At 37.7% G+C, this 14,047-nt stretch overlaps 1 protein-coding gene across 5 annotated transcripts in view; it reads right to left on the bottom strand.

Moving 5' to 3' along the window:
- ehbp1 (EH domain binding protein 1) overlaps nucleotides 1-14,047 on the bottom strand; it is a 192,629-nt gene that overhangs the window by 92,531 nt on the left and 86,051 nt on the right. For all 5 annotated transcript variants that reach the window (XM_051645796.1, XM_051645797.1, XM_051645799.1 and 2 more), the window contains 2 exons: nucleotides 3,994-4,172; nucleotides 2,070-2,118 (listed from right to left, as the gene is read on the bottom strand). In XM_051645796.1, coding sequence (XP_051501756.1) covers nucleotides 2,070-2,118; nucleotides 3,994-4,172 — 228 coding nt within the window. The remainder of the gene's footprint in view (nucleotides 1-2,069; nucleotides 2,119-3,993; nucleotides 4,173-14,047) is intronic.

The raw sequence follows: 14,047 nt of genomic DNA, 5'->3' as shown, positions 1-14,047 counted from the left end.
GAAAACTATAGGGGCAGACACACTACACTTCATTCCGTTCACTCTCTTTCAAATGCATCTAAATGCGGGAGACTGGAAACGCAAGCTCATGTGGAAAATTTCGCACAACGCTGCGTACCAAAGTTCAAGCTTGGTGAACTCTGAGCTGTGAATCTGGATGACGAGAAGATGCATGACCAATAGAAGATCGAAACGTCACACTCTGACCCATTGGCTCAATTCAAAGGATAAATATTTAAAAGCGGCATGTTTTTATTGTTGCTTGAAAGTCAGTTGACTGTATATTTGAATTTTTTTTTAAATCATATTTTTTGTTATTTGTGAAGTGTCATTTAATTAACCAGAAGCCCTCTCGCAAGACATCATATGCTGGTCCACTGTATTGTCCAAAAATAATTTGCATGCTCAAAGCATTGTGTGACCACAAGGCCCGCCCAAACTCCCAACTGGGCCCCTGAAAAATTCTATGTAATTCTATGTCAATCACAGACCAGGCAGTGGCCAGTTTATCCACTGAATGTCCACCCTGTTATTGTCCACCCTGACGCTACCATTTAACTGGATGTACATCTGATTTTTTGTCATTTAGCTTGACCAGTATGACTAATACAATCTTTACCATGTCCCTGTAATGCTGAAACATGAAGATACTTGTAAAAGTATGTTTTATTTAAAAAAAAGTTTCAAAGCCGGAATGTCACAGAATTGTAGGAATGACCTATATACAGTATGTACAGAGTTGCAGTTCCGCTGCTCCCTATGCACATATTACTTATAACAGACCATTATTTATCATTATTTACTCACCCTCATGCCATCCCAGATGTGTATGCCTTTCATTCTTCTGCAGAACACAAATTATGGTTTTTAAAAGAATATTTCAGCTCTGTTGGTCCATACAATGCAAGTCAATGGGAGCCAAAATTTTGACACTCCAAAAAGCATCATAAAAGTAATCCATACGACGATGATTTAATCAGTTTCTTCAGAAGTGATATGATAGGTGTGGGTGAGAAACAGATAATTATTTAAGTCCTTTTTTTGCTAGAAATTCTTCTCCCTGCCCAGTAGGGGGCGATATGAATGAAGAATGTGAACACAAGACAACTGTGAAAGTTAGAGTGGAGATTGACTTAGCAGTGAGGAGAATTTATAGTGAAAAAGGACTTAAATATTGATCGGTTTCTCACCCACACCTATCATATCACTTCAGAAGACATTGATTTAACCACTGGAGTCTTATGGATTACTTTTATGCGGACTTATGTAATTTTTGGAGCTTCAAAATGTTGGCATCCATTCACTTGCACTGTATGGGCCAAAAGAGCTGTGACATTGTTCTAAAACTCTTCATTTGAGTTAAGAAAGTCATACACATCTGGAATGGCATAAGGGTGAGTAAATGATGAGAGAATTTTCATTTTTGGGTGAACTATTCCTTTAATGTACTATGAACTAATACGAACTAACAATGAACAATTGGATTTTTATTAACTAACATTTAAAAAGATTAATAAATGCAGCAAAAATAGATTGTTAATTGTTTGTTCATGATACCTAATGCATTAACTAATGTAAACGCATGGAACCTTATTGTGAAGTGTTTCCTTTTCTTAATTTAAGAACACCAGAAGTTAATGGGAGGTCCTTCCAACTATGTGCACAAGTTTGGGTGTACTGTATGTGTGTTTGTTTGACTCTTTGGTCTCCTTTAAGCGTGTGATTAACATCCCTTTATTTATTTTTTCTCCCCCCCCTCCCTCTCTTTCTTTCTCTCTCTGTGGAGAAGCCTGTATTAAAGTTTATTTATAGCATGTTTATGAATTATGATGCTATCTTACTACTCCCAGGTGACAACATCCACACAGGCATGTGAACACACAAACGCAGGCAAACACACAAACACACACCACTCTTTCCAGCTGTCGGCAGGGGAGCCGCATTCTGAAAGTGGCAATTAGAGAACGCTGGGTGGGAGAGAATCAGAGTTATAACAAAATAAATCACCTATGAGGAGGATTAGTGATGCACAAACAAATGGAGTGTGTGTGTCTGTGTGTAGCATTTACCTTTTTGTTGTTTTCTTTAATATCTTGAGGATTGAGAGCCTTGTAGTCACTAGGAGGGAGGCAAGAGCAGCAGGACAGAGAGAGAGAGAGTTACCTTTAAATATGCATCTCACATGTAATGGCTGTAGAACTGTAACATGCAATTTCACAGCTCTGCAATCAACATGACTGAAAGAGAGTGTGAGAGTGTGTGTGTATGCATACAAAATAAGACACGTTTTTAACCAACCACTCATCACACTAAACATTTCATCTCCCCTTCCCCTAAAAGTGTGTGCCTTGGGTCTTTTCTCTTCCAGAGGGGTAACATTAGTGGGCATATTCTTCTCTAAAAATGACAAAATACTATATTTTGCATACATAATATGCTGTAGCACTCGTTACATGTTATTTCAACCCTGATATGGCCTGGGTTCTGTCCCTTAGGCCTCAAAGCTTATTTAAAAAGTTCTCTAAAGACCTTCTTCTCTACTATTTGGATAAAATCTTACAGCCAGTGTGAAGTGTACTGGTAGGTCCATCTATTTAAAAAAAATGTTTTATCTTGTTTTATGATGATAAATTTGTTCATCTCACATGAGGATGAGTTACACCTGATGGTTTAGGTAAACAAGACATGTAATCCTGTCTTCCAGTATCAGGATTGAAGTACCTGTTATTATTCTGGTATACACTCGCAAACACATGTAAAGAAACTGCATTTTTTGTCTCCTCTCCTCTTCTTTTGTCAGAAAGACACTACGGTCTCTTATTTATATACAGTACATGCGTCTTTTTTGGGAGAACAGGACTGGGTCATGATACAGGCTGGACTCAAACCCGTGTCCCAGTGCTCACATTATTTACTGTGCTACTTCTCTAACAGAGTCATTTCTTAAAGTTAACAGAAAAAAGCATTTGCAATCTATTTTTATTTATAAACTATGAATTTTTACTTTTGTATTGTAGATATTCAAAAAGAAAAATGTAGGGCAGGACTTGATTATTGAGAATTGATTGAATCATGCAATAAGACTAGGATTAAAAAATTAAAACACAAACTATGAAAGAAAATGGAGCCAATTTGGATTTCATGTTAACTTAAAAACAGAGTTAAGCAAAGTGTTGTGTCAGTGTTTATATTTGAGTTACTGAGATACTGGAGACTATGAACCTATTCTGATTCCTCCCACACTTTAAAAAAGAAAAAAAAGTAAAAAAAAAAAAAAAAGGCGAATCGCTACTATAAAGAGATGGCGGCCTAGTTCCTGGTACTTCAGCATATGCTAATCTCAGAGGGTGGTTGGCCATGGCACTGTCAGCACTGTGATTTGTGCATTAAGTGTAGTAATTAGGGAGGATTTGAGTCATCCTGATGACAGAAATGTGCAGAAATAAGACAGAGGGATTAAAAACTCATCATAAACCATATTAGACCCCCCACATACTGTGTGGTTCTCACAGGGAGAGAGAGAGAAAGAAAGGAAGGTGTGTGTGTGTATGTGTGTATAAAACTGAGAGAACAAAGATTTGTTTATAAACATAGGGCTTAGGGTTGTCAATAGCTATTAAATAGGTAATACAGTAATCTGACAATTTATTTGGACAATTTATCAATTTCAGATTTGTATTTTTTAAAGGCACACCAACAAAAAAGGAAATAGATGAACAATAGCAAACCATGCAGAGCAATGTAAGGAATGTCCACAGCATCATTATACCAATTCATTGTAAAGTAACTGTAATTGAGATTTCTTATTAATAGTGAATACTCAAGATCAATCACGTAATTGTGACAGCCCTCATTTAGACTCATTTCAAGAGTACTGAGCTACTGTAATGAAGTGTATTAATGACAACTGTATGCACTCAACATAGGTACTGCTGACTGAACAGGCTTAGAAAACACTTCATGTGTGTGCTGAGGCTTGTGGAAGAGGCTCACATGAGGTCGGGTCTGAAGTTGTGTAACAGAGCGCAGAATGCCAGTCCATTCCTCCAGGAAGTGGTGAAGTTGGTGATTTTGACTCCTCTGTAGTTTTTTGTGACCTCACGGCACCATGCCAACAGGGACTGACTCGCATTCTGCCTCCCCCCGAGGATAGGACTAGGAATTGGACTGGGCTAGAAAGAGTGAGATGGAGAGAACATGAGAGGGAGGTGATTACCTAAATCAAAAGAAAAAAGGTCTTTCTCTCTTCATGCTCAACATTTAATCACTTTTTGCCATTAACAATTTTGTCCCCACCACTTCATGAAATATTTTACATATAATATTTTACAACAGGCATTTATGTAAAACAAGCATCTCCAATTGCTGAGCAGGAGTTTTCATTTGTTCAAATTAACTGATGTACAGATGCAGGGTTGGTGTTGCCTAGGACCAGCATTGCTGGGGGGTGCTCCAAAAGACATGTGAACTTGTTAATCAGCCTGGGCTGTGTGTGATAAGTTTTGTTTCTAGTACTTGGAAAATAAACACATGATGCCTATTATCAGCATTGAAACAAATAACATGTAAAATTATTCTGATCTCTACTTTGCTATTGCGAAATCTAGAGTGCTCAAACTTCAGCGCATGGTGATGGACATGTTTTCAGGGTCGAAGTACTGTAATATTCCCTCTGCACTGTGCGTGCAGCCGCACTCAAGAGCTACGAAACGGGGGCCTGGGTAGCTCAGTGGTAAAGACGCTGGCTATCACCCCTGGAGTTCGCTAATTTGAATCCAGGGCATGCTGAGTGACTCAAGCCAGGTCTCCTTAGCAACCAAATTGGCCTGGTTGCCAGGGAGGGTAGAGTCACATGGGGTAACCTCCTCATGGTTGCTATAATGCGGTTCATTCTCGGTGGGGCGCGTGTTGAGTTGAGCGTGGTTGCCGCGGTGGATGGGGTGAAGCCTCCACTAGCGCTATGTCTCCGTGGCAACGTGCTCAACAAGCCACGTGATAAGATGCGCAGGTTGACGGTCTCAGACGTGGAGGCAACTGGGATTCGTCCTCCGCCACCTGGACTGAGGCGAATCACTTCGCAACCACGAGGACTTAAAAAAAAAAAAAAAAAAAAGCACATTGGGAATTGGGCATTCCAAATTAAAAAAGAGCCACGAAACAAATTTTTTTTTTTTTTTTCGCACTGCATGCAAAAAACAAGAGCAGCAGAAACTGATAGGCGATCAAATAAAAAGCGAGATATTGTATCTAGATGAGCTTAAGGATGTTGTGCTTTTGACTCAGAAATACTGAATTGAGCATGCTTCTTAGAGAAACACCATGCGATGCATTCCTCAAATAGGCTATTCAGAGGTGGACAGAAAAGTGCTTTTCAGTGGTCTATTCTGAAACCAGTACAATGAATGTTAATAAAAACATTTATTAAAAATGGTTAAATTTATAACATTAGTGTTTATTACTAAGCAAGAAATAAGAAAATGCATTTTCTTTGGCGTGCTGGAGTTTTAGAAATGGCTATAATTCATCGTAACATGAATATTACTGTAATAGTAATAAAAGTCTGTCTTTATATCAAAACGTGTAACGGATGGGACTGATTATTTTAACACTAAACAGTCTCAGACCGCATGCCCATGAAATACAGACCATTCACAGCAAGCATGATGCATATTGCAGCAAAATGGCAAGAGCTTTAAGAAAATCCATTCTGATTGGCTTGCTTCAATGCAATTCTTGTGAGACAGCGGTGCACAGATTTTTATCAGTTTATCAGGTAACAAAGTTTTGTTTTGAAGCTACAATGAGCACCTCTGAGGAAGAACATGTCGAAAACTATTTCATTTTTTATTAGATTTGCCAAAGCTTGCTAAATTAATGGCACTGAATCTTTGAAAGAAATTATATTGTTTGAAGCAGATTATGTGATTAGGTAAATATGTGAATGAGCTACTACTTTCTTGCATGCCACAGTAATTAATAAAAATAATAATAATTTAAAAAAAATAATTAGACCATTCAAATGTTTGTTTTTTTCCACCCAAAAACGTATAACCAATATGCATTACTTATAATAAGGCACGATCAATCTGCGTAGGCCTGCATAAAGTCGAACACACCTATGACAAACATCAATTAACTGTCTAAACTTCTCTGAAGTAAAACTGATGTTTGCTCTATCAAAATTAATTCTTTTAGTTTCCAAATCAGAAATATGTTTTGTGAGGGGAAGAAGGCCTCCAACACAAATTTTGCCTAGGGCCTCTAAATGTCTAGAACCGGCCCTGTACAGATGCAATTTTGTTTTATCAAAACAAACAGGTTTTTGAACCTGCATATTGCAGCACTTCTCATATTGTTGCTTCCTTAGGATTATTTGCTTTTAGTCACTTTGGATAAAAAGTGCTATTATAGTAATATTAGAGTAATATAAAAATTGTATTCAAAGGGAGAAGGTTACCACTAGACAAACAGGCCACTTAGCCACTCAATGTGCTATTGAAATGGTTGTTTAAAATGATTTTGTACATTTTAGTTGTACTGTTATTATAAATTATTTACATGGCAGTTAATTTGAAATGAGCAAATGCTAAAAAACAGATATCCAGATCAATACATGCTACATGCTAGTTGTTTATCAAAACAATGCAATTATATATTATTTATACAAAGTGACTCCATGCCTTAATGGGTCAAAAATAGTCTTTGTTGGCCTGAAGGGTTAAAAGTGTGTTGTAATGTCAGTACTAATGTCTCCTCATTTACCCATCAGTCGAACAAAGAAAAAAATACAACTTCCACAGTGCTCTTTTCATTATCATTCTAAAGAAGGGGATGCAAATTTTACTGAAACATGAACTGTAAATATATAGAAACATGAATACAGAGTCAAACCAAGCTCATTTAGTCCAAGCATTTATAATTTCTCAAATACACTAAATATTCTCTCTTACACACAAAAACAAATCACTCATTGCCCCACTTTTCTTCAAAAGTTCTTAAATTCCAAACAAAAGCATTGGATTCACCCCATCTAACTCCAATTAGCTTTGTAAGCTCAGCTTTGTTAAAAGTCGCCTCTGCTGAAACCCTCTGTCTAATTTGAACAAACACACTCAAAAACATGCACACAAAAGACTTACATGCTCGTTCTAATGAGCGCTTTGGTCTGTAAGTAGTATATGACCATGGATAATGTAAACATATGATTAATAAAGACTAGCCTTTGAAGCTGTATCAGTCTGAATTAAGAGTCCAACTAAACGGAGCAACAAGAATTCTAATCCCGCAAATCCAGAAACACAAAGCGGCAGAACCCCTTCGCACCAGGAGTCTGGGCCACTTTCGGACATAATCCCGTTAAAAATGGAGACGCTGCGTTATGGATTCGTATCGCTTGGAATTCATATTATACAGCACACACACACACACGTTTTTGGCTCACAATAACTTTTTAATAACAATAATCAAATATCCTGAGACAAACCTTGCAGCTACAGTATCTGATACAAAACAGCCTGATAGATTCCACATCTAAATATAAATCTAACATGCTATAAAAGAGTGCTCATCCTGCAGAAATACATTATCACAGGACAGGTATCTGTGTGGATCTGCATGGCAGTGTGTGCAAAGGGAGAGAGATTCTGCCAGCCCCCTGATAAGAGTGCTAAATATCAGCTGGTCAAAGTTCCATGTATGTTTGGCAGCTTAACAACGCCCCCTTTTGGACACAATCTTCTACTGCAGGGAGAGGAAAGGGAACAGTTTAAAAAACATGCTTGAGAGGGGCCCAGAGAGGGCTCATTTAAACCAGAGACCAAAGCTCAAACACATATCACAACTCACTGCTATGACTTTATTTGAAAAAGAATATGATGCTTTAAAAAGGACAATGATATTACAAAGGCAACAGTGATTTCACAAAAGGAATAGTGATGTCATATAGGTGTATGACTGGATTGAATGCCTTCCTCTTAGATTATTATAATTATATTTGTGTGTTTATATGTCTGTCTGCACAATTTGAAAGGTTAAGGTTGTCATGAAAGAGCGGGAGGGAAAAGTCAAGTGAGGGGCCCTCGGGGCTCAGAGAGATTTCTCACTCTGAAGAGGGACACACACACCCACACTAATACCAGTGCTCAGAATGCTGCCACAACTGTAGACACAAATGAACTCAAATAAAAACAACAAAACACATATCAGAATGACAAAATATATTTTAAACATTTTGTTTATTAAATTGTTTAAAATATAATGATTGCACATTGTCATGGCTTGATCTGGATCTCGCCCTTGTGTGTAATTTCTACAAATGGAATTGCAAAAATAATGACTGTTTTTAAACAGAGTTTACAAACACTCCACCATCTGCCATTGGTCAGTTAACAGATAGGCCTGCACCAAAACCATGTCACTGGTTGAGCACATGTTGCTGTGTCGGGCTACTCGAATAAACAGAGCAATGTTTGATTAGTGCTACAAACCCAATGTTTACACTGTTCGGGGGAATCAACCTACAAATGGCTTATTAAAGTTGTCTTTGCACATTAAAATGTGATAGAAGCAAGTATTTTAACATCCAGAAATGGCATAATATACCATTAAAGTTGAACAGAGGGGATGAGCAAAGCTTTTGTTTTTGTTCTCCTTTTGAACATTTTGCTGTTGTTGTTTTTTTGTTTTGTTTTTTTGTGAAGGGCACGATCTGTGAGATGACCTCAAACTAGCATTTCAGGTTTTGAGGGTCTTGATTTAACCATTTAAATATGAGAAGCTTATTTCTGCTATTAAAGGCTCTTATATTCAATCAGTGATCTAGAGCAGTTAATTTACCAAGACCACAGAATGAGCATGATATAATGTGAGGACCAAAGTGTTCTGTGAATACACACATGCAATAAGGGGGCAGGGGAGAACACGTTAAGCTGCACATGAATGCAAAACCGCAACCACTTTTCCATGTCACTTTTTCGGCATGCACGATAAGAGAGCTGTGAGTTCCTGAGGCAGTCTTTGCTTCTTTTAAGAGATATTTGAAGTAGCTGTCTAATTTCAGCTCAATAATTACCTGGGATTACTGGCCAGGTGCTATTAAAGCAATTAGAAGACAACAGCCGTTTAGGAGCACTCAGCACTTTAGGCTAACAGTACCCTGTGGCACCTTTACGACTGGAGAAAAACAGTAACGCTGACACACCAAGAGACATTTCAACTCTTAGAGCCATGGCTGTAACTGCCATCTCTATTATATGGGTCCATTCAAATGTGTCTTACTGTCTCTGTCAATGAATGAAGTGTTCCATTATAAAAAAATAAAAAATAAAAAAACTTTGTATTATTTAATTGTTCAATCTGCTGTAAACTGCTGAACTGCTCTATTATAAACTGTGTGAACTGTTTTAATGCAACATCTAAATCCAAAACAAACTACTGAACTGGTCTATTATAAACTATTTACCTGAAACTACTGAAATGTCCCACTATAAACTGTGTGAACTGTTTTAACGCAACATCTAAATCCAAAACAAACTACTGAACTGGTCTAAAATACTGTACTGTAAACTACTGAACTGTGCTGAATTCCCACACTGCTCAATTATTCCAATGTAAACTACTGAACTGTTCTTAATTGCCACACATCTAAATTGTTCCAATGTAAACTACTGAAATGTTCCATTGTAAACCACTAAATTATTCCACTGTAAACTACTGAACTGTTACTCTGTAAACTGTCTAACTGTTTCACTGTAAGCAAGTCAAATTTACTGTCATTTTAAATCACTGCAGGGCAATATAGAAAAACAAAATGTTTTTCCTCAAGAGAAGTAGTGTAAACTACGATGAAAACTGCTTAACTGTTTATCTGAAACTTCTTTAAATGTCCCACTGTAAACTACAGAACTGCTTCAAAGTAAACTACGAAAACAAACTACTGAACTGTGCTGAACTGCCACACTGCTAAATTGTTCCGACGTAAACTACTGAACTACTCCCCTGTATAGGCTACTACTGAACTGCTCCATTGTAATCCACTAAATTTTCCATTGAAAAACTACTGAACTGTTACCCTGTAAACTGCTGAATTGTTCCAATGTAAATTACTGAACTGGTCCAATATACTGTAAACAGCTGAACCGTTCACCTAAAACTGCTAAAGTGTCTCATTGTAAACTCTGTAAACTACTGCAAATTTCTGAAATGTTGGCTACTGAACTGAAACATTTGTTGGTTTTAACTTAAAACTACCAAATGGTGGTTTTAAGTTGCCAAATAACAGAATTGCTCAATTTAGATTGTTATTCAGAAATGAGATAGAAAGCTGAAGAAAAGGAGGCCAGTTGATAACCCATTAATTGGGGGTTTCATATATTTATAGTTGAGTACATAAGTTTGCATCCCCTTTTTGTCTCATAAGTTTCCACACCCATTTCAGAATTTAAACAAATATAAGAGATAAAAGTTTTTTTCATTTAGTACTGCCCTTCAGAATCTACATAACAGATATTTACATAAAGTATAGTATGCATAAAGTAGTGTGTTGCCTTCTTGAGCATTGATGAATGTTTACACCTTGTGTAACAGATGTGCATCCCTCAGAGTCCCTCACTTGTCCTAAGTGTCAAAAGCTTGATCTATATACACCGATTAGCCACAACATTAAAACCACATGCATAATATTGTGTAGGTCCCCCTCGTGCCGCCAAAACAGCGCCAACCCGTATCTCAGAATAGCATTCTGAGATGCTATTCTTCATACCACAGTTGTACAGAGCGGTTATTTGAGTTCTATCAGGAAGACTTGCAGACTTGAGTGAAATTTAAGATGACATTTATTTGATGAATATACAACAGAAATGTAATGTCTCTCTTTGGTATAAGCCCCATCTGGCGGTCCGAAGAAGTTGTACTCGGAACCATCATATCCTGCCGGAGATAGGAGGCAGGGGCGAGGAGCCTACCCCCGTGCAGGACGGGACTCAACTGGTGATGGTGGGGTGGTGGAGGTTGCCGTGTTAGCACACTAGCCAATGGTGCGATGATGTACAGCTGCTAGTCTTCCCGCTAGAACTACGCTGTGCTTACATTTACCGTAGACTTAGTCAGTTTGAACCAGTCTGGCCATTCACTGCTGACCTCTCTCATCAACAAGGCATTTCTATCCACAGAACTGCCGCTCACTGGATGTTTTATGTTTTTGGCACCATTCTGAATAAATTCTAGAGACTGTTGTGTGTGAAAATCCCAGAGATCAGCAGTTACAGAAATGCTCAAACCAGCCTGTCTGGCACCAACAATCATCCATGCGATTATCTAATCAGCCAATCATTTAGCAGCAGTGCACTGCATAAAATCATGCAGATACAGGTCAGGAGCTAAAGTTCACATCATCCATCAGAATGGGGAAAAAATTTGATCTCAGTGACTTGGACCATGGCATGATTGTTGGTGCCAGATGGGCTGGTTTGAGTATTTCTGTAACTGCTGATCTCCTGGGATTTTCATGCACAACAGTTTCTAGAATTTACTCAGAATGGTAGCAAAAACAAATAACATCCAGTGAGCGACAGTTCTGTGGACGGAAATGCCTTGTTGATGAGAGAGGTCAACAGAGAATGGCCAGATTGGTTCGAATATATATATATATATATATATATATATATATATTTTTAATCTAAAATGTAAATGTTTAAAAAAAACCTTAGTCTTTCTTTACTGTAACTGGATGGATCCCAGATACAAATCTGGTAAATAATGTAGGACTTTTAATAATAAAGAAGCCCGAAATACACCTGGGACTCTTATTTTGAAATGTCTGCGCTCCGAGTTGTGAACTCATTGACGGCTGATCCGCTGAGAAATTGACTCTGATTCAAACTGCTAACCTGAGTTCCTGAGTTCTTTTCGGGTGATTCATTAAAAAGACCCAGATTAAAAGAGTCATTTGTTCACAAATCAGACATCATGGGTCGTGCTGTATGTTGTTGCGTGCAGTAAGCTCCAGAGATCTTCTATACCGAGATAACAACCGCTGCATTTTTACTATAGAAAAGAGTGTAAAGATGTGGTCACACTAGGATTTGAGCATAACATTTTTTTTTGGACAATACAACGCACCCGGGAGAGCTTCTGGTTTTAGTAAATATCATTTCACAAATAGCAAAAAAAATATTAAAAATGTTAAAATATACCGTCTAGCAACAATAAAAACACACAACTTTGAAAAATGTATCCTTTGAATTGAGCCAAAAGGTCAGTGTGTGACGATTCACAGAAGAGTTCACCAAACTTGAACTTTGGAACAGACCTTCGTTTGAAATTTCTTCGCAGGAGCAAAAGTTTACGGTCTCCCACGTTCAGATGCGTTTGAATGGGAGTGAATGGAGCACGATGTAGTGTGACCTCGCCTTAACGGTCAACTACTGCATTACGACAGTAAGTCACCGTTTACAGATACCATACAAATGAATGTAAAGAGCCGTAAACTAATGTCAACCTGTTGCAACATTGTACGTTACTTATCTTATAAAACAGCAATTTTATCGTAGTAAACTGAACACATAGTTCATTCCAAAAGGATTGTTTAGTGTAAAACATGTTGAAGATTAGCAGATAGGCAGTCAGTTCATTAAGTGATAAGCTTTATCCTCAAAACAGCAGTTTATTCAGCGTATTGAAGCATCTCCTCCATAGACATCCATTAAAATAAAAGCCTTTTGTCTCCTCGCTAGTGGACTGCCATATAATGTCTATGGAACAGCCATGTTATTGTAGGCTTACAGGTTGTAGGCTCACTTTCAAGAGGGGCTCTGACAAGGTGCTCGCTCTAAAGATGTATTCAATAACTCACAAGATAACTTTTGATGAAACTGCATGGGAACGCACAAAACCCTATTGTCGCCAATGGTGGCTAGATTTGAAATTTTTGCAGCAATCATTTATTTTTGGTCGCAGTTGATCATTTTAGACATAAGCTTCTGAACTGTGCTGAATTACCACACTGCTTAATTGTTCAACTGTAAACTATTGAACTGTTCCCCTGTAAAGAAGTGAAGTGAAGTTTATTGTCATTTTAAATAACTGAAAACACAATGTTGTTCCTTTAGAGAACTACAGGGCAAACAACTGTTTACCTGAAATTGCCAAAAAGTCCCACAGTAAACTACTGAACCATGCTGATCTGCCACACTGCTAAATTGTTCTGATGTAAACTACTGAACTTTTGCCCTGTATACCACTACTCTGTTCCATTGTAAACCACTGAATTGTTCCACTGTAAACTACTGAACTGTTCCTTGTAAACTGCCGAACAGTTCCATTGCAAACAAGTCAAGTAACGTTTAGACATTTTAATTAATTGCAGGGAAATGGAGAAAAACTAAATGTTGTTCCTTTAGAGAACTACAGTGCAAAATGCAGAACGGTTTATCTGAAACTGCCAAAATATCTCAGTGAACTACTGAACTTTTTTCAAACTACTGAAACAAATTACTGAACTGCCACACTGCTGAATTGTTCCGGTGTAAACTACTGAACTACTCCCATGTATACTACTAAACTGTTCTATTGTAATCCAGTACATTTTCTATTGTAAACTACTGAACTGTTCCCCTGTCAACTGCTGAAGTGTTCCACAGTAAACTACTGAACTGTACTTAACTGAGAATGACATGCTTAATTTTGGGTGCATTAAAAACATTAATGACCAGTGCCATTATAAAAATAATAAAAGTCCAAACTAATTTGTATGTATTTTATGTAAATTAATTTGCTCAAATAACAATGATTTCAGTAAAATGATATAGCAGTGCTTTTATAGCTTAAATTGGAGAAAATATTGTTTTGTACTTCAGAAATGGGGCAAAAGTTCTGTCTCCCCTCACAAGTTCACAACAATGAGCGTATGTTCTTACTAAACTGTGTGTATCTACTAAAACAACACTGATGGAGATTTCTGGTGTCACATAGAGCGCGTGTACTTATCAAACGCTGCGCTGTCTTGCCCTGAGCAGCAGTAGGGGGAGGGGGTGGGGATAGGAGGAGAAAA

Source organism: Myxocyprinus asiaticus, chromosome 20 (assembly GCF_019703515.2).
Source record: "Myxocyprinus asiaticus isolate MX2 ecotype Aquarium Trade chromosome 20, UBuf_Myxa_2, whole genome shotgun sequence".
Taxonomy (NCBI): Eukaryota; Metazoa; Chordata; class Actinopteri; order Cypriniformes; family Catostomidae; genus Myxocyprinus; species Myxocyprinus asiaticus.
The sequence above is the reverse complement of the archived record's forward strand: the minus strand, read 5'-3'. Positions and strand labels throughout refer to the sequence as shown.